The sequence below is a fragment of the Myxocyprinus asiaticus genome, chromosome 9, assembly GCF_019703515.2.
Source record: "Myxocyprinus asiaticus isolate MX2 ecotype Aquarium Trade chromosome 9, UBuf_Myxa_2, whole genome shotgun sequence".
Taxonomy (NCBI): domain Eukaryota; kingdom Metazoa; phylum Chordata; class Actinopteri; order Cypriniformes; family Catostomidae; genus Myxocyprinus; species Myxocyprinus asiaticus.
Window position 1 is genome coordinate 7,028,964 of NC_059352.1, and position 20,172 is coordinate 7,049,135.

Genomic DNA, 20,172 nt, shown 5'->3' on the forward strand with positions numbered 1-20,172 from the left:
TCAACAAGCCACAGTATGTTTTCATATTACTTTGAACTGTTTTATCTCAAAATATCACTACAAATTTGATTTCTCATGATATAACCCCTTTACAGTATACCAGTACATCATCCTAGGTCATTTCACTTTTGACAACGTCTCCAGCACAAAATCTAGTAATTCTTCCATTTTCCAGCATCTAAATGAAAAGAGCATAGCAGCTCAAAGGCCATAGTGGAGATCAATAGACCTCCAATTACTCTGTCATCAGCAGCCACTTAAATGCTGTCACCCTGATGGGGAAAAAAGAGGGGTGATCAGTACTGCAGAAGACTGAAAGGGTAGAATGGAGAGGTGAGGATGGGAGCATATATCTCTCTGGCCTCTCTCTCTCTCTTATCTCTCTCTCTCTCTCTGTTCAGACTCTGTTGTCATAGGAGACAGGAAGTATTGGCCAGAAGGCATGTGATGCCACGCGGCAGGCTGCTAACTGTGGCCTAATGCACTCCCGAATGCCCTCTGGCTCTCTGTTAAAAGAACCGCTTGTTTAATTGAGCACAGCTGATTTGCAAAGGGTTTGCTTCCAAAATCAGTTTGGCAGTAAGTTGGGAATGCAAAGAAAGCAGCCCTGCTTATGGGAGATACTGGTTTTCTGGCTATTTTGCTTCAACAATGGGTAAAGACAGGAATTTCCATGACCTTTTTAGTCATGTGGGTCATTACTGGATAAGGATTTAAAAAATAAATAATCTGATTAAGAACAATTTGAGTCATTCAGACCGATTTGTGAACCGGTTCGACTGATTCACTGAAAACAAGAGACTCAAAAGAACGATATGCTCACGAAACGAATATCATTATGCTTGCGAGCAGCACTAAATATGCATCTTAGAAAAAACCTGCAACCACACTTACATACCACCATCATAGAGAAGTGCTTTCAAAGCAATGAAACATATCTAAGATCCATACCATATGGACTTTCATCTCTGCAGTTTAAAAGAACTGAAAAACTTTGCTGGATACCTAAGACAACTGTTATCAGCATTCTTACCCGCTTGAAAAGTAATATGTGAAAGGGAAACCCATGCTGAAGTGGACAGTAAGTATTCAGCAGGAATCTCATTCAAGCCAATTGTCTCCTGAGATGTACAGTTGGTAAACAAACATGCTGCGAGGACAGAATATTTAGTATTTTGTAAGTTTGGGGGCAAGTTCTGAGGTTTTGGGATTCCACAAAGAAATTAGGTTGTATTTGGGGTAGAGAACAATGACATGATGTATTCCACTCTATAATCAATACTGCAGACATTAAAATAAACAAAACAGAATAGAGCACAATACAAATAGTAGTGAGTGTGTGTTTATATGCACGTTCTTACATTTTACACCGATTATGCTTAATAAGCAGACTATGTGTAAGGTCATGTAAATGCCTTAAATGGCGTTCTTTTATCATGGTGAGGTCATAAATGGTTTAACCTCTTCATCTCTGGTGCATTTTTGGGCTAAGCAAGAACAACAACAATAAAATGATGGAGAAGGATATGTTCTTCGAATACTGCTTGACAGTACAGCCCAACTGTGTGTATTGCCACCTAGTGGACTTTTCTATCTCAACAGTCAACCTTGCGCATGTGCGTTTGTCCACGCACAGTCCGCGTGGACAGTAAAATCTGTCTGTCCGTCGCGGACCACGGACAGGCGAGGTATACTTTGGGCTTAAGCCTGTGAGCATTTTAAAGCAGTCGTGTGTCAGTCATACTGGGCACTGGTACCGGATAGAGTCGGTGCTCGGTACTACTGGTACTGCAGTAATATCGACTTGGTACCGAAGTACCGGTACTTTTGACAACACTAATCAGTTGTGCTTTTACATCAGGTTTAGAGTTGGGAAAATCTGAAATCAATGATACCACAATAATAGATCTGCAATCAACAGTCGATAACTCATTCAAATGATGCTGCAGTAGTCTTTGCGAACAGTTAATAACAACACCAGAAACATTTGCAAAGTGTGCAAAATGTGCAAAGACGTTATATAATAAGTAATAATAACAGTATAATTCATTCAAATATGGTTATCATTCAAATAAAAGTATAAGTAGCAATTATTTCAAAGATACAACTCGGATAACAAAACGGGATATAAAGTCGTGCTAAAGTACATCATAAGCTTGTAAACAGGACTTTTTGTGCAGGCTAATAAAAACACATGCATCCCCAACTACAGAAAGTTGCAAAAGCTGGCCAATCAGAGTAGAGCTTGAAATGTTTGGCAAGTGTTTGCCATTTATGTGTGCAATATGCATCAAATGGTCAGTGAACAGACTGTGGGTGTAACATCTGTGGCTGAGACTGCTAATAATACACTAATGTCTGGGACAAAAAAAGGGTACTTGAATCTTACTGTCTCACTGGCTCAAAATAAACAGTAAATATAAACTGTATCTCTCGTTGTTAACTCGAATTTAGACTTCTCTGCATCTGTCTCTGCACAAGAGCCACGGAAGTGTACCCATTAACTGTTTTTAGCTGAATAAGAGAGGTAGGGGTACATAGCGGTCACTGGTTCTCTTAACTCGAGTGCTTGCATTTAACCATTTATTGACAGAATTGAAAACAATACAGTGAAGGAGGGAGGATGGGATGAGCAGGTTTTTCTCTATACCGTTGTGGCTGAAAAGACTATTTATCTTCGTAAGGGGCAAAAACCTTTCCCACTACATCAGCACACTGCATGACAGCTCCTTATTTGGACTTATTCAGAGAGAGAAAAAGACACAGAGAGAGATGTGTCTGTCTAAGATATTCTCACCCTGATGGTATCAGATATTAATTCCATGGTACTTTGAAGTAAACAATGGTACAATATTTGGTATTGGCCGATATTCACGTCCTACAACTCGATCGGTGATTGGTAATTTGGCCGATCGCAATTAATAACCAGAAATGTCACATTAAGTTTAATTGCACCTATGGGTTATCAGTTTTCTTCAGATTGACATTAAGCTTCATTTTTTATAGGGCTTTATATAAAGAATATTTCGTTAGCTTATACTTGTTTTAGTCTTATTAAAACAAGCTTTTTAATTAGCCTTTTAATCTTTTTTTGTCAGCAAAAACTAAGTAAAGTAATAGTACTGGGAAGAGGAAAATTCAATTATTAGTGATAGTGTGCAGAAAACTTGAATATAGCCAGTCATGACAGAGATCCTGATAAAAGGTGAAATGATCGTTATCAGGATCGTATCAGCCGATCAGGTGACAAGAAGATCGGTGATCGGTATTGGCTGTAAAAATCCTGATTGTAGCATCCATAATTTTTTTTACCATATTAATGTACCATGTTATTTAGATGTTACTCCAAGATACTGCAAAAAATACCATGGTATTAGCACGGTACATGTACAAAAACATGGCAATAAGTTATTTTTTGGTATGTTTTGAGTGAAATACTGTACAATATTCATATACCATGATATTCACTTAGTACTTCAATGAATATCATGGTGTTGCTATGGTAACATATTCATTTTTGGTATGCTTTTTCCCCTGAAACTGCAATGTCTAGGCATGTAATATCCCTTTGGTTAATAATAATAATAATAAAAAAGATACAAATATAAATCATTTAAATAAATAATATTAAATATTTAATATTATTGATAAAAATAAGTTATATTATGGAATATTTCCAAAAACATGGTATTACCAAGGTACCACATAAAAAGTAAGTAAATAAATAAATAAATAAATAAAAACATGGGTAACTCTTAACATAAAGGTACTATTAGTTAACATTGATAAATGCATTAGGTATCAAGAACTAATAACAAAGAATATTGTTTTATTGTTATTATTTTATTAATCTTGGTTAATGTTCATTTTTTAATTTACAATTGTTCATTGATAGTTCATAATGGATTTAATAATTTAAATATTTACAGGTTACAACTTTTTAAAAATTTAAAAAATGTACTAGCATGTGTTTAAATTACCATTAACTGTGATTAATAAGTGCTAAGTACTGTTCATTGTAAGTTTATGTTATATGTTAATGTAGTAAACTAATGTTAAATAAATACAACCTTAATGTAAAGTGTTACCAAAACATGAAATTACCATAGAACCAAAAAAGTACCAAAAAAACATGATACGTTTTTTTTTTTCTGCCTTTTTCACCCAATTTGGAATGCCCAATGTGCTTTTAAGTCCTTGTGGTCACATAGTGATTCGCCTCAATCCAGGTGGCGGAGGGCAAATCTCAGTTGCCTCCACATCTGAGACCATCAACCCGCACATCTTATCACATGACTTGTTGAGCGTGTTGCCACGGAGACATAGCGTGTGTGGAGGCTTCACGCCATCCACCACAGCATCCACGCTCAACTCTCCACGCGCCCCACCGAGAACGAACCACATTATAGCGACCACAAGGAGGTTACCCCATGTGACTCTACCCTCCCTAGCAACCGGGCCAATTTGGTCATTTAGGAGACCTGGCTGGAGTCACTTAACACACCCTGGGATTCGAACTAGCGAACTAACGAACTCCAGGGGTGGTAGCCAGCGTCTTTACCACTGAGTTAACCAGGTCCCCATACCATGGTACTTTTTAGTTCTTTATTGTTAGTGACACGTGCAAATAACTAAAAACACAGTTTGAGCTCAAATTTCATTTTATACTTAACTTTGTGCTTAAACAACAAAATATCCCCTCAAACACTTGAAGAGCATCAATATTTCTGTCCATCACCTCTCAAAAGAACCGCAATAAGACAAGTTCTTTCTGTAAACGAAGTGGGTTGTTTGTTTCCATGTAACAACAAACAGGAAGACATTAGAAACTGTGACAGACTGGAGGGATGTAAGTCGTCACATCATGACAGCATACTCACAGCATGGACTAAACATCCGGACTAAACATCCGGTGAGTAGAAATTTTCTGCTATTACTCATCCTCATTTGCATGGAGATAAAGCAAAAGATGATGCAAGAGGACAAATGACACTTTTCCCTTTACACGTCTCACTATTGATTAATAAGGAGTTGTTGATAATATCGTCTCTGTCTAATTTTCATACACTTTTATTTTGTCAGCAAAGCAATTCATTTCCGAAAGTCTTTGATGGTTGGATAACCGGAGTATGTTGTGCAGAGACACAGGAAGGGAGGGGGAAACAGACAGACAAAAAGAGAGTGAAATTTGAAATGGGGTGGGGGGGGTGTTGAGCCCATTAGGAACGAGCTATAAGCCAATATCTTTGCACCCTTGAGCAAGGTACTTAACTCCAGGTTTCAAAGAAAAGAAAAGAAAAAGTCGTTATTAGATAAAAATTCCTCTCTCCAGTGTAGCTCTGAAATCTCATTTAATTAAACTATGGCACAATAGATGAGATGTGTCGTGTCAAGTTTGATGTCAGTGTTGAGATGTGCAAGAACCAATGTTTGATGTCTAGGAGCAGGTTTTCATGCACACCAAACCAGCTATTTCAAAAACAGTTCGAAAGCTTAAGAAAACCATGTTTAGGTGAGATTTGAAATCAACGGTTATTCTCTGCTTTTGACGTAAAAACGGCTGTGCACAACACTTGCGCACAATAGATATGCCAGTAAGAACGGCAGTAAAGGTGTTTACATGCAACACTCTATCAGGGTAATGGTCAAAAATCTATGTGTGCCAGTCAGTTTTTAATTAAATAGTTTATCACCATATGACCCTGATAAAGGAAAACTGTTTATGGTGCCTGACCTTACATAGCATCTGCTTATCAAGCATAATCAGTGTAAGAACATGCAAGTAAACACGCTTACTGATATCAAACTTGGCGTGACGGATCTGGATAAGCCATTTTTGAGTTCATCGCAAGCATGAATGAGATGAGAACTATGAAGTTTTTTTTAAGCAAATAATGACTTAAATTTTGCTCTGTTCCTCACACAAATACTTGGAATCTTGCGTACAAGTCAATTTAAGGCACTTCCTTCAAGCTCTTTTCTGCCATGTGTGGAGACTGGAGACTTTCTGCCATTTTTAGGAACTGAATGATTAATAATGATGATTTTATTTTAATTTTTAGATTAACTATTCCTTTAAACAATCTCAATTATTAACATACATTCAGAAATTAGAGGTGGGGATTTTGATTCATCCCAGTCTTTTGAATCCGTTCATCACAAAGATTCATTCAGATTCGTTCATTGATTCGTTCAGTGACCATTTCTGCAAATTATGTCTTTTATGTTTTGAACGAGTAGTTGAATTGAACCAAAAGAAAAGAGTCATTCACCTCCGGAACAAGTCAAATGATACTTTATTAAAATTTGCGTGTCTACAGTTCTTCTAAGAGACATAGAAGAGATCATATTTTGAACTGCTGAGCACAGCTTTTTATTAAGGAATACAAAAAAAGGCAACAATACTAGCCTAAAAAATAATTATGCTTCAATAACACCTGTATGTCATTGTCATGTGTGGTCATCATTCATCCGTCCCCTTTTTTTGTTGAACGAGATGTCAGAACTGAACGAACAACTTGCCTCCTCTTCTAGTTAAGCCAGTCAGCTCATGAACGAGATGCATGATTCATTTATTTCGTTCACGAACGAGTGTACCAGTACATTCAGTTTGTTCATAAACGAGATGTCTCGTCTCATTCAGATGCAAATGTGCGACTCGACTGGTTCAGTGAAGGGGTGTATTCGTCCAGTGGGTCAAACCAATAATATGCTCTTTCACAGCCAGAACTCGAATGCTATTGGCTCGCGCTATAGTCAGTCTTTAAAAGTAAGACAAACCAACACAAATGGAATTTGCATGTATACAAATGTATGAAGACACTTTCAAAATAGAGTTTAAACACCATAACTGTTTTTGCTTCAAATGACAAGAAAGCAGGTCTTCTTTTTCCTATAATTTGTCAAATGCTCGGGTTCACTTTTACCAAGACAGAAAAAGTTAAAAAAATTGAAATATTTCCATTTCCATTCATAATTCATATAATTTTAACTTTACATCCAGTCATTTTTACACATTCATAAATAGAGAATTATGTTTTGTGCATACCTATAAACTTCATTTGGTGCATTTCACCCCTTTCTCTCCTTGTTGAACGCAATTGACTCAGTCAGCAGATCCTCGTTTAATAACGAGATGACTGAGTGATTCTTTCATTTAGTTCGCAAACGAGTACATTCCAGTACCAGTACATTCAGTTTGTTTATGAACAAGACGTCTCATCTAGTTCAGACTCAAACATCAAACTCGACTAGTTCAGTGAAGGGCGGATTCGTTCAGCCTGTGAAACCAATCATATGCTCCTTAACATTCCACACTCGAATGCTATTGGCCGCGCTATAGTCTTTAAAAGCATGAAAAGCCACCAAAGCAGTCTTGCGCTTTAAACTAGAACTCACATCAGTGAACGAGAAATATGAGTCAGTGTATGGAGCTCAACTGGTACACTTAAAAGATTTTTCATGAACGAAACATCACTATTAGAAATAAAGGCTCTTCAGTGGTTCAGTGGGTCTTTGGTGGTTTACATTACATTTACTACAATTAGTTTATCAGAAAAAACTCTTCTTATCGAGACCATGTTTTCACTCTACAGGGCTTTTGAGTGGGTTAAATGGATCTTTAGATACTAAAAACAGTTACTGATGTTACAATATAAGTTCATGGAGCATACTAGTTCTTGGTATCACCGATTAACAGAGGAAACCTGAAGCCCTACTGGGTTGTTTGAAGCACCAGTACATCTATGGTATTTTAAAGAACCATGGAATGTAGGTAAATAAGCATTTGAGCCCTTTCTATCTCTGTTTTTATTTCCTTTCCTCTAAAGTATACAGTCAGTCTATAAGTGTATACTTTCCTAAAGTTGTAAGTCTAGAAATTTGCTTGCTTCAAACAAAACTGCATCTCTTTGTGACAGTTTCACAACTGCATTCATCTCTAAACCTTTCCTCTCCTGTCTCAAAGCGCTTTGTCGTAAGTCTAATTCTCTGCATCACTAAAAGTGCAGAGAGGAGGCATACGGCCTCTTAGATCTCCCAGATAATTATATTTGGCACTTCTAATTAAATCAATGAGGGCTATTATAGCAATTATCTAGACAAATGGGACTGCATTGTGTCAGCTCGATACATTTAGTAAATTCTGTCAATCTTCTTATCACCAAGATGGCCCTGTTTTAATGATGTACCTGGATATGCACAATGGCGCGTATATGGTTTGTCTTTCTCATCCAATCAAAGAGGTTGTGTGGTTCTTTTGTGTCTCTAGCTAACTCAAACACTTACATTAAAGCAAAATGTGGCCTCAATTTTTGCTTTTTGTCATCCATAAACGTCATTCTATATCAACAGTGTGTTGAAGCTTTAGCGCAATATTTTTTCCCAAAAGTATCCAACAGTTTAATGTTTTCTCCTACTTTTTTAACCTACAAACAACTGAACTGCAAAAATATTCTTCCTAATCAGTATTTTGGTTTTGATCTTCTTACTCCACTGGCAATAGTTTTAAATTTCTAAAGCATAAATCTAATATAATTGTTATTCTTATATTATGTACATAAAGTATATTATGTAACAAAAAAAAAAAAAAAAAAATTGTTCTTGTCATTTCTTTTAGATTATGGATGATGCATTATTCTTCTATGTTAAATGTATGCATGTATATATGTGTATATATGCATACAAATTTATGTTGCAGAATTCTGGGTATGAGAAAAATGCATTACAAAAAAAATATTTTTATTTATTATTATTATTATTATTATCTACTTAGGTTTGTGCTTAAAAAAAGAAAACACAATTTGCCAATGGGGAATAAAAATAAAAAACTTAAAGATATATTTTCTGAAAACGTCCTGGTTACTTTCGTAACCTCCATTCCCTGATGGAGGGAACGAGATGTTGTGTCGATGTAGTGACACTAGGGGTCACTCTTGGGAGCCCAAAACATGGACATACGGGTATAAAAGGAGCTGGTATGCAACCACTCATTCAGGTTTTGTGCTGAGGAGCTGAGACAAGGTCCCGGCCATTTCAGCGGGTAGTTCAGCGTTGTGGCAAGAGGGACACAACGTCTCGTTCCCTCCATCAGGGAACGGAGGTTACAAAAGTAACCAGGATGTTCCCTATCTTTCACTCACTCGACGCTGTGTCGATGTAGTGACACTAGGGGTCCCTATACAAAATGCCACAACTAGCTGAACTGTGTTACTTGGACTAGCGGTGCGAGATGGGCAGACTTTTGTGTGCCTCCTAGCCAGTGCATCAGACTGTCACGTAACCTCCCCCAACGCTGCTATGAGCGTCGAACGGTCCTTCAGGAACAAGTCGACCGCTCAACAAATAGGGACAGGCTAGCCCAGCCGAGACCTCTTTTCCCTATTTTTTCTCCCCAAAAAGAGTGGAATTTTGTTAACGGACTGGGATCTGCGAGTGTCCACGTTGGGGGGGGTGTCACTCCCAAGGGGAAGACACCGTGGAGACCACACCCTGCCCAGAGAAGGGGGGGGGGTACTTCAAGTGGAAATACATCACATGGTCTTACCGAGTCTTGTCGGAAGTATGTCATGTGGAGAGTCACATGGTAGGTCCTACCCAAGGGGGGAGGAGTTTCTACAAGCATGGCGACCAGAGCAGAGGGCCCTCTGCTCAAGGAAGACGTAGTTTACCAAGAGGGAAATGATTTTACGGAAGATATAACACATGGGGTTACCTATGGGGAACCACCACATGCGGAGCACCTACCTCAGTACAGGGCTTTACCAGCACACTTACTGAGCTGGCAGTGAGTTTCTCTGCAAACTCGACTGCCACAGGGCTCAGGAGAAAGTCATCCAGGGATCACAGTCTGTGAACACTACTGGGAGTCAAAAGCGCAAGTCTTCCACTCAATGGAGGGGAAAGGCGCTATGCGCAAGTGGTACACCCGGCCAGCTGTCCCGGAACTTACCTGCTTGTGCCTGCCACTACATGGGATGAAACCGAGTCAACCCGGAGATTGTAGAACCTCGCAAAAGTGTTGGGTGTTGCCCAGCCCGCTGCTCTGCAGATATATGCCAAAGAGGCACCACTGGCCAGGGCCCAGGAGGCAACCACACTCCTGGTAGAGTGGGCTCGTAACCCCGCAGGGGGTGGCTCATCCTGAGCTTGATATGCCATAGCGATGGCGTCAATGACCCAGTGGGTGATCCTCAGTTTGGAGACAGTGCTTCCTTTCCGCTGCCCACCAAAGTAGACAAAGAGCTGCTCAGAGCTTCTAAAGCTCTGCGTGAGATCCAAATAGATGTGTAAAGCTTGCACCGGACACAGCAGCGCCAAGGCTGGGTCCGCCTCCTCCTGGGGCAGCACTTGCAGGTTCATCACCTGATCCCTAAAAGGGGTTGTGGGAACCTTGGGCACAGAGCCCGGTCGGGGTCTCAGGATCACGTTAGAGTAACCCGGACTGAACTCCAGGCACGATTCGCTGAGAGAGAAAGCTTGCAGGTCCCCTACCCTCTTGATGGAAGTGAGCGCAGTCAGGAGGGCAGTCTTGAAAGAGAGTGCCCTAAACTCAGCTGACTCCAAGGGCTCAAAGGGAGCTCCCTGTAGACCCTGCAGGACTACAGAGAGGTCCCACGAGGGAACAGGGCGTGGTCTAGAGGGGTTCAACCTCCTAGCGTCTCTCAGGAAACTGATGATCAAGTCATGCTTCCCCAAGTACTTACCATCTACTGCATCGTGATGAGCCGAAATAGCGGCTACATACACCTTCAAGGTGGAGGGGGATAGCTGCCCCTCCAACCTCTCCTGCAGGAAGGAAAGCACCGATCCGACTGCACATCTCTAGGGGTCTTCCCATCGGGAAGAACACTACTTAGCGAACAGACGCCACTTCAGGGCATACACCCTAGCCTGAGTGATTGTGTCTACCACCACAGGCGGTAGGCCACTTAAGTCCTCCGTGTCCCATCAGGGCCAGATGTGGAGATTCCAGAGGTCTGGTCGTGGGTGCCAGATGGTGCCCCGTCCCTGAGAGTCTCCACTCTCCCCTGAGGGTAACCTGACATGACAGCGCGTCTGCTTGTGTGGCCGAGTGGTGTGGCCGTCGCTGAGGATGCCATATGCCCCTGGAGCCTCTGAAAAAGTTTCAGTGGAACCGCTGTCCTCCATCTGACAGTTCAGCACCTCTGAGCGCATTCATTTGTGAGACGCGCCGAGTCCAACTCCAGACCAAGAAAAGAAATGCTCTGAACCAGGGAGAGCTTGCTCTTTTCCCAGTTGACCCGAAGCCCCAGTCGACTGAGGTGTCGAAGCACGAGGTCCCTGTGTGCGCATAGCAACTCTTGAGAGTGAGCTAAGATCAGCCAGTCGTCGAGATAGTTGAGAATGCGGATGCCCACTTCCTTTAGCGGGGCAAGGGCTGCCTCCACGACCTTCGTGAAGACACGAGGGGACAAGGACAGGCCGAAGAGGAGGACCTTGTACTGGTATGCCTGGCCCTCGAAGGCAAACCGAAGGAAGAGTCTGTGTTGAGGTAGGACCAAGACGTGGAAGTACGCGTCCTTCAGGTCTACCACCGCGAACCAATCTAGATGTCGGACGCTCGCTAGAATGCGTTTTTGCGTCAGCATCTTGAAAGGGAGTCTGTGTAAGGCCCAGTTCAGTACTCGCAGGTCCAAGATTGGTCGCAACCCACCGCCTTTCTTTGGTACGATGAAGTAAGGGCTGTAGAACCCATTCCTCATCTCGGCTGGAGGAACAGGCTCTATCGCGCCCTAGCTCAGGAGGGTCGCGATCTCCACATGCAAGGTAGCGGCATTCTCGGCCTTCACCGAGGTGAAGTGGACGGCGCTGAACCTGGGCGGGTGCATGGTGAACTGAATCATGTAGCCGAGTTGGACGGTCCGGGTCAGTTATCGCGACGGGTTGGAAAGCACGAGCCACGTGTCCAAACTCCGGGCGAGCAGGACCAAGGGGATAATCGTACCGGTGGGTGGGGCCTCACAGTGGGGCGGAGCTCGACATGCCACGTCGAGGGGACTCGAGCCCCGTGGCCATGCTGAGTCGAGGGACAGCGAAGCACTTACCTGGCTCCTGCCGCCCACCATGAGATTGGCCGAGGAGGGGGTAGGAGGAGTCTCGTCCCCGAGGTCCATCAGCACTAATCCCGTGTGGGGGTATTCGTGCCACAGCTGGGCGCCCAGGGGCGGGGGGTCCGCCGCTGGTGCATCAACCCTGCCAAAAAGGAACAGTGGACGGCAGTCATGACGACGGCCGTGCACACCAGACATGTGACCCAGGAAACAAGGAAACTGCTCTTTTGCTGAACCTTTGGGTACCGCAGCTTCTGGGGCATGCGGCGAAAAAAGAAACAAATGATTCTCCTCCCGGCCCTCCACCGGGGGATGGAGTGGTGTGTGCACCAGCTCCAGAGAGATGGGTTTCCTTGCCCCTGGGTCACCCATCTCAGGAGTGCTTCGAAGCCTTCCTCGGGTTCTTGGCGACAAGCCATGAGACGGGGGCGTCTGCTTCCTGCGATGGGCTGCACGCCGGGGCCGGGCCACGGAGGCGGGCTGTGGCGGAGCAGGAGATGTTGCTGCAGGGAGACGCCCTTAGCGACGAGCAGACAGGGTGCGGGATCTTGAGCCGCGCCGGGGCAGGATGTGCTTTATAGCCTCCGTCTGCTTCTTCACCATTGAGAACTGCTGGGCAAAGTCCTCGACGGTGTTGCCAAACAGGCCAACCTGGGAGATGGGGGCGTCAATGAACCGTGCCTTGTCGGCCTCTTGCATCTCTACCAAGTTGAGCCAGAGGTGGTGCTCCTGGACCACGAGAGTGGACATCGCCTGCCCGAGAGACCACGCTGTGACCTTCGTCACCCGGAGAGCGAGGTCAGTTGCCGAGCGCAGTTCCTGCATCAATCCCGGGTCAGAACTACCCTCGTGCAGTTCTTTTAGCACCTTGGCTTGGTGTACTTGCAGGAGAGCCATGGCATGCAGGGCAGAGGTGGCTTGTCAAGCAGCACCGTAGGCCCTAGCCGTCAGAGATGACGTAAACCTACAGGCCTTGGACAGGAGCTTCGGTGCCCGTGCAAGGTGGCAGCGCTCTGCGGACTCAAGTGCACCGCGAGCGCCTTTTCCACCTGGGGGATCACCGAATACCCCCTGGCTGCTCCACCATCGAGGGTAGCGAGAGCGGGGGAGCTGAAAGATGGGGACTGGGCAGTAAAAGGAGCCTCCCACGACCTTGTTAGCTCCTCATGCACTTCCGGGAAGAAAGGAACGGGGGTGGGGCACAGCTGTGAGTGGTGCCCCGAGCCCAGGAACCAATCGTCGAGCCGCGAGGGTTCAGCGGAGAGCGGAGGGTTCCGCTCTAGCCTGACGGTCGCGGCTGCCTGGGAAAGCATGTCTGTCATTTCCGCGTCGGCCTGAGACTGAGTGACTATTCCCGAAGGAGGAAGCCCAGCCGAAGCCTCAGCGTCAGATGGGACGAGCCCACTCTCCGATGCTGCGCTCGATAGCTCATCATCTTCTGGGGCATTAGACGAGATGTCGAACCCGCCCTCAGACGAGCCGGCGATCTCGTCCGAGCACGCGATCGGAGCAAGCGAGCGTGCTGGGGAATGGGAGGTCCGTGAGGGGATACCCGGCGGAGGTGGTCCTATTGAGGTCCCCAAATCGCCCCCAGTGCTAACCGGCATGGCCTCATACCCGTAGGTAGAAGGACCGAGGTGGGGAGCCGCTGGGGTGGCTTGCTTTCTTACGAATGCAAGCCACGACCGCAATGTTGCCTTGTTGACCGCAAAGTATACTTCTCGCAATGAGGACATGACCCATCCACGAACGATGTCTCTCCGCGTGGGCAGCGCCCAGACACATAAGACAGCGATTGTGGCCATCAGAAGCGGTGAGATAGTGACCGCAACCAGGAATAACACACAAACGGACGTCTCGTGTGTGCCGCTCTTTTATGAATAGTAAATATACTCTTTTCAGAATATACTCTTTTTTTTGCTCTGCCGAAGCGCCCAGAAGCGTTATCTGCACTACACAGGCACAGAGGGGGAGAAGCTGAAATGCGCCGTCAAATCCAGCAGTCTTTAGCGAGGTGAGTTTTTCTAGGGGAATTGTATTCAGCGCACTGAATGCAACCGCTCAGCTCCGAAGAGAAAATCTGAATGAGTGGTTGCATACCAGCTCCTTTTATACCCATATGTCCGGGGGAGTGGCATGCAAATTCCACTCGAAAATTCTCATTGGCCTTTTTTCAAAAAAGCAGAGGTGTTTGGGGCTCCCAAGAGTGACCCCTAGTGTCACTTCATCGACACAACGTCGAGTGAGTGACAGATAGGGAACAAGTCATAATTGTACACAATTTTGGTTCTGAAATAAATTTCAGGATGGTTTTATGGAAGATATCTATACTGGAAAACAAGACAAATATACTGATAAAGAAAATAATTTTTTGCAGTATAAACATGAAAAGTGCCTTTCACTTTGTTTAATTTGACCGTGTTTTTACCTCATATAGAGTGATGACTCCATTGGTTTCATTGGGGGCCTTCCATTGCATGAAGATCTTCTCCTCATAGGGCCCTGTTTGAATGGACTCCATGGGAATGGCGCCAGGAACTAGCATACACACACAAACACACATGCATACAAGCATATGTTTAGCAACCTGCCAAAAATATCCATGCATATGTTGTAGTTCACACATACAGAAGACATATTACACAAAGATTGTTTATATCATAATATTAGTCAGCCTAAAAGGCCTTTAAAGACTGGACGTCATAATTCAGAACAGTATCCTGTACTTAATTAAAATATTGCACCATAATATCAACTCCTTTTAATATAAAATGTGATTGTTTTGAGAACAGAGAGGTGACGTAGGGTGACAGAAATGGCTGTGTTGCTGGGTAGAAGGTAAAGTATGGCGAGCAGACACTGGCTTACTAAAGAAGCAAAACTATGTCAATCACACCTCAGCCGCAATGTTTGAAGTGTGAATTGTAACAGCTTTTCTACCCTTCGGTACCGCAAGGTGTTAACAAGTGCTACGAGTACCACTGTGCACACATGCCTGTGTCTATTTGCATATTTTTGTGCACACTTCCCTTCTGGCACATGGCTGCAAGTTTTCCCAAATATACTCTTGCCATATTAACACTCTCAAAACATGAGAATATCCATGCACAACCTCATCAACTTCTCATATACTCCTGCCTAGCATTTTCCGAAGCGCTACAACTTGATTTCAGAATTCTGCATGCTAACGTGCTAATTCACAGTTTGATGATTCACAGACCTACGCCCAGTGCTGTGGGTGTAACTTGAGGCTAGTTGTCTAGCGTTTCTCAGCCTTGGTTAGTTTCTTTGGCCAGACTGTTAGCGATGACACGCTAATGAGTCAGACTGTTCTTGACAATGTGTGCAAGCAGAGCTAATGACTTAGCTAAAAGGGCATTTAGTCCAACTTAGCAGCCCTAGTGCTGCTGTTTCCTTTGCACTAAGACACGGCTAATTGGGAGGGTAGATTAAAGACATGAGTGTGGTAGGGCTGTAACAAAGGAAGCCCCCTCGGGCTCAAATAGATTAGTGCAGTCTTAGATAGCAGCTTAGTTAAGAAAAGAATTAAGACACCTTTGTCACAGCTATTGTTTATGTAGCTTTGATTGCCAAGTGGTGAGATCAGTAGTCAGCAGATTTTATTTAAAGAAATGTTCCAGGTTCGATACACGTTAAACTCAGTCAATAGCATTTGTGTTATAATGCTGAATACCACAAAACGAGGAACATAAATTCAGTCAAGTGCATCCAAACTTTTGACTGGTAGTGACTGAAATATTTTCAGCAATACTTTAAATAGCTTGACTGGACCCCAGCCAACAAGCATCTTAAATCACTGTTACAATAAAACCTAATTAGATCTGGTCCTCTGTCCACTATTTTTTCTCTATTTAACTGTGAATGTGTGTGAAATACTGGCTACATATTAATTTTAAACTGATTAGCTTCCTGCGTGGAGACTATGAATGGCATTTAATTACGTATGAGGAGCAGAAAACAATTTTTGCCCTTTTTTATACTTGTCCCACTCCCCCGTCAAACATTTAACTTTCAGCAGGCTTTTTATTACAAAGTTTATCTCTCTTGTTTTACTATTAAAAGGGACAGTTCACCCAAAAATGAAAATTCTGTCATTTTTTACTCACCCTCCTGGTTTTTTAAACTCATTTGTCTTTCTTTCTTCTGAGATACAATGATATAATTTTCATTTTTGGGTGAACTATCCCTTTAATCTCACATATTTAGTATCTTAATGAATTATGAATGGCATACACAGAGATGCATGCTATATTTCTGTTTATGCTTGTTTATGTATAAGCAGGGCTTCGTACAGACAGCGTTCACTGCTGTTGTTTACCTAATAAGATAAGAAGAAAAAAACTGTTGGCCACCCTCATGTTAATTTCGCTCTCCTGCAATTATCCCCATATAAGGTTGCACAGAGAGACAAAACTGCTTCACAATTGATATGTTGCAGCTGTCCGTCAATTTGCGAACACAAAAGGACAGCAATTATAGGTTTTCATATGCAAAAGAAACATAAAAAAAGAAAAACATCAGTGCAGCAGACATTGAATAACCAAAAGAGTCCTATCCACATCAAAACAGACTCATCAAAACCCCAAAATGGCACAAAAAATAAAGGAAAATTAGCTGATCTTAAATTATGCGTTATAATCTAATAATGTAAGACCTGACAATAGCCTTTATTTTCACGCAGTTTTATTGCTCAGCATTAAAATCAAGCTGGGAGAAATTAATTGTAAATGGAAACAAAATGCTTCCCTCTGGGAAATTTTCTAATTAAGCACCGCTTGCAAACCTGCCTCCGTCTGAGAAACATTGTGTCATTTCAGAGTCTGTGTAGCTGTAACATGGTCAACATTGGGATTTCCTTTTAACTGCAACACATCAATGGAACAAAAGGATTAAAGGAGGAAGGCTTTCATCATCTTTGTTTCATATTTATTGTTTGTCTTCAAGAACAGAGCAGTACTATGTTCTAACAGTTCTGGATTTAGTTGGGCAACTTCTCTGGGGGGGATCTGATGTAGAATTGCACCATCTGTACAAAATTGTAGTGATCTTTAAAAACACAATACATAGAATCTAATATCTTTAGGGGGAGAAACTGGGCTTGTTACTAAAAAGTGGGTTTATAACTTAAACATAAAAAAATCTGTTTCTAGATTTCTGCATAATGTTCACAAAATTGTTATGTAACCAATTCATTATGTACTCGTCAAAGGTTTTTGAAAAAATAGTTTTTTGGTTAATTATTGATTCTTTTCTAATGTAGACTGGGTTACTTTACATCTACTGTCTTGAATTAACCAAACTGAGAAGTTGCACCAAACTTTTTTTTCCCATATATAATCAAATATATATGAATATATTCTAAATTATTTGACATTCTGTTAGAATTTTGTAGAACAGGTCAAAAAATAGAACCCAGATTTCTTATGTTTTGAGATCATGTTGAAGTGTGTGTTGTTATTTTGTAAAGTAGAAGCCCAATTAATAGATTGCCAGCTTTAGTTATGTAATAAGCCATTGTTTTTTGTTTTTGTTTTTTTTTCTAGCTACTTTATGTTTCCAATCAAGCCCAACTGCTACAGGCAACTACATTACCTACATCTATAATGAGCATACATGAACAAAGCCTACATGTATATTAGACAGCCATTCTCTTAGGAATAAATGTTGCGAGTCATTATTTTATGTTTGCAGAAACTCTACTTCAAGATATATATTTACTGAAATAGACTAAAATGCACAAAATATATTGAACTAAATGTGTAAAATGTGTTTGTAAAAGTCTAACTCATATGTATGTTGCTAATCACTGCAAATGAAACCTGTTAGATATTTTCTTTAAATAAGATACAAATCACAAACTACATGAACACTAGAGTGCAATAAACATAATGATGTATCATACATCTAGTAATAACCAGCCATATGTTTCCTTAAAATAATCAAAGGAAAGCAATAGTATGTTATTTTTTGTAAAACCACGCAAAGCTGCATAAGATGTTTTATCACGCGACGGCAATTAGATGAACCGGAAATAGTTCTGCTCCACTAATTATTCAATTACATCCCTGAGATTAGAGTTAAATAAAACGCAGTTATGTGTCTAAAAAAAGCTCTTTCCTACTTAAATGTCTTTTATTGCTATTTCTAACAAGTACTATTGCTTTTCTTTGGTCTTGTCATTCAAATATTAGGAAAAATATAAAAGAAAGAAATGCAAAGGACTTTTAGGATTCTCAGACTAAAAAAATAAAACAAAGAACACAATTTTCTGGCTTTTTTTATTTTTATTGAAATCGTTTATTTTTGACTACAGCACAAAAGTAAGAGGTTTTGATAGACCGCTATTGAATACCATTTCCCAAAATCTCCCTGAATGTCTATTGTGGCGCTCTGAAAAGCTTCAGAATTGCATTCAGCTAAAATGAACACGTGACGACTCCAAGACAAAGACTTAAACACAAAACCAAAGGCACTTTAGGCCTCAAGAACCAGAGGTAAGAGTCATTAATTAAAGCATAAGATAATTGCAATAATGGGCCAGGATCATTGAACTATTCCCATTTTCGCATTTGAGAATGTGGAAAGGGCTCCAGCATGTTGTAAAACTAATTAGCCAAAAGCTAAAACTGTCAACATTGGCTGTAATAGCGTACTCCCCAATGGAGAATATTTGGTATCAAAGGATGAGCTAGTCTGTAATAGCCAGTGTTTTATTTTCTTGTAATGAAGCAATAACCTCCACCCTTTCAGTACATTCACTAATCTACCAGCAAAGGTTAGTAGCTAATATTTTTGTTCTCTTTTAATTCAAAAGTGTAGTGAGATTAAATGCCAAGTAAAGTGCAAATGATTAGAGGACCAAACAAATCACCCTTTTTAAACGCACCTCTTGTGATCTTCAAGTAAAAAGATATTGAAGTAACGAGAAGACTAAGCCAATCAACTTATTTATAAGACAATTATGCCTGTTCACTTAGAAATTTACTAATAAGGGTAAACCAGAGATGTTAAATAATGATAGCAACTAATCTTTGAATATAGTTGTTTTGAGAGCTTTGAATTCGGTAGCAAATGGAAATGCAGGTGATTTCATGAATTCATTACAGACAGACAGCACAGTTTTGTTAAAAAGGCAGGTAAGTTTTAACATGTTGTTATGTTATGAAATGTGTAACTATTTATATGATTTTTAATTAAGAACTGGATGGGCAGTTTGGCATCTATCCTTGTATTGTCCATCTGTTAACAGTTGATTGGTTTCAGAAATGGGATACAAGAAACTCATAAGTAATGAGATTAATGTTCAGACATACTGTTGTAATTAGTGAAGAAATCGCATTTTAATCTACATAAATCAGGGTGCAAATTATGGGAGGTTTAGGGGGTCTGACCCCCAAATTAACATTTTAACCACACAAAGGAGGTCAAAAAAGGTTGGGAAAATCAGTGTTTCAGTAAACACAAAAGTGAAATAGATGCAAACACAAATGGAGCTCTTAACGCTATTTGTTGTACAAAACAAGATGGAACTTGTGACAGAAATGAAGTATTTTTCAGCCTAAGTAAGGCACATTTAATTACCACAGAAGCACGTAACTATCACCAAAACGTAAAATGAGACTTTAGTGTCTGCAAGCACTTTCATGTGGAGTTCAAAGTTCTACTTGACACTTGCACAGTCTACCGGCAGATTAATATTATGGAGGATGAGAGTTTAAAAGATTTAATGCCCATTGCAATGAATATAAAACCTATGTAGGGACTAGTTCTTTCATTTAGTCAAACTCTCACTTAGACTTTGGGAAATGTTTAATGTTACTTGTATTGGTGCTATTGTAGTGCATTTCTATCTTTATACTGTGGAAGGCTTTGCTTGGAAAATGTTAGTAAAGCATTATATTGTTACATATTGTTTTGTTTTCTTTCCTAAAAGGAAATAAATGCTTTCTGACAGGAAAATAATTATATTTAGAGTAAAGTTTCAGCACTTTCAAAATCTGCAATTAATCGCGATTAACTGAGAAAATTTTACGATTAATCACGATTAAAAATGTTAATCGACTGACAGCACTGGTATATG

At 41.4% G+C, this 20,172-nt stretch overlaps 1 protein-coding gene across 3 annotated transcripts in view; it reads right to left on the reverse strand.

Moving 5' to 3' along the window:
* LOC127445935 (receptor-type tyrosine-protein phosphatase T-like) overlaps positions 1-20,172 on the reverse strand; it is a 365,971-nt gene that overhangs the window by 136,285 nt on the left and 209,514 nt on the right. For all 3 annotated transcript variants that reach the window (XM_051706455.1, XM_051706454.1, XM_051706453.1), the window contains exon 10: positions 14,500-14,609. In XM_051706455.1, the coding sequence (XP_051562415.1) occupies positions 14,500-14,609 (110 nt within the window). The remainder of the gene's footprint in view (positions 1-14,499; positions 14,610-20,172) is intronic.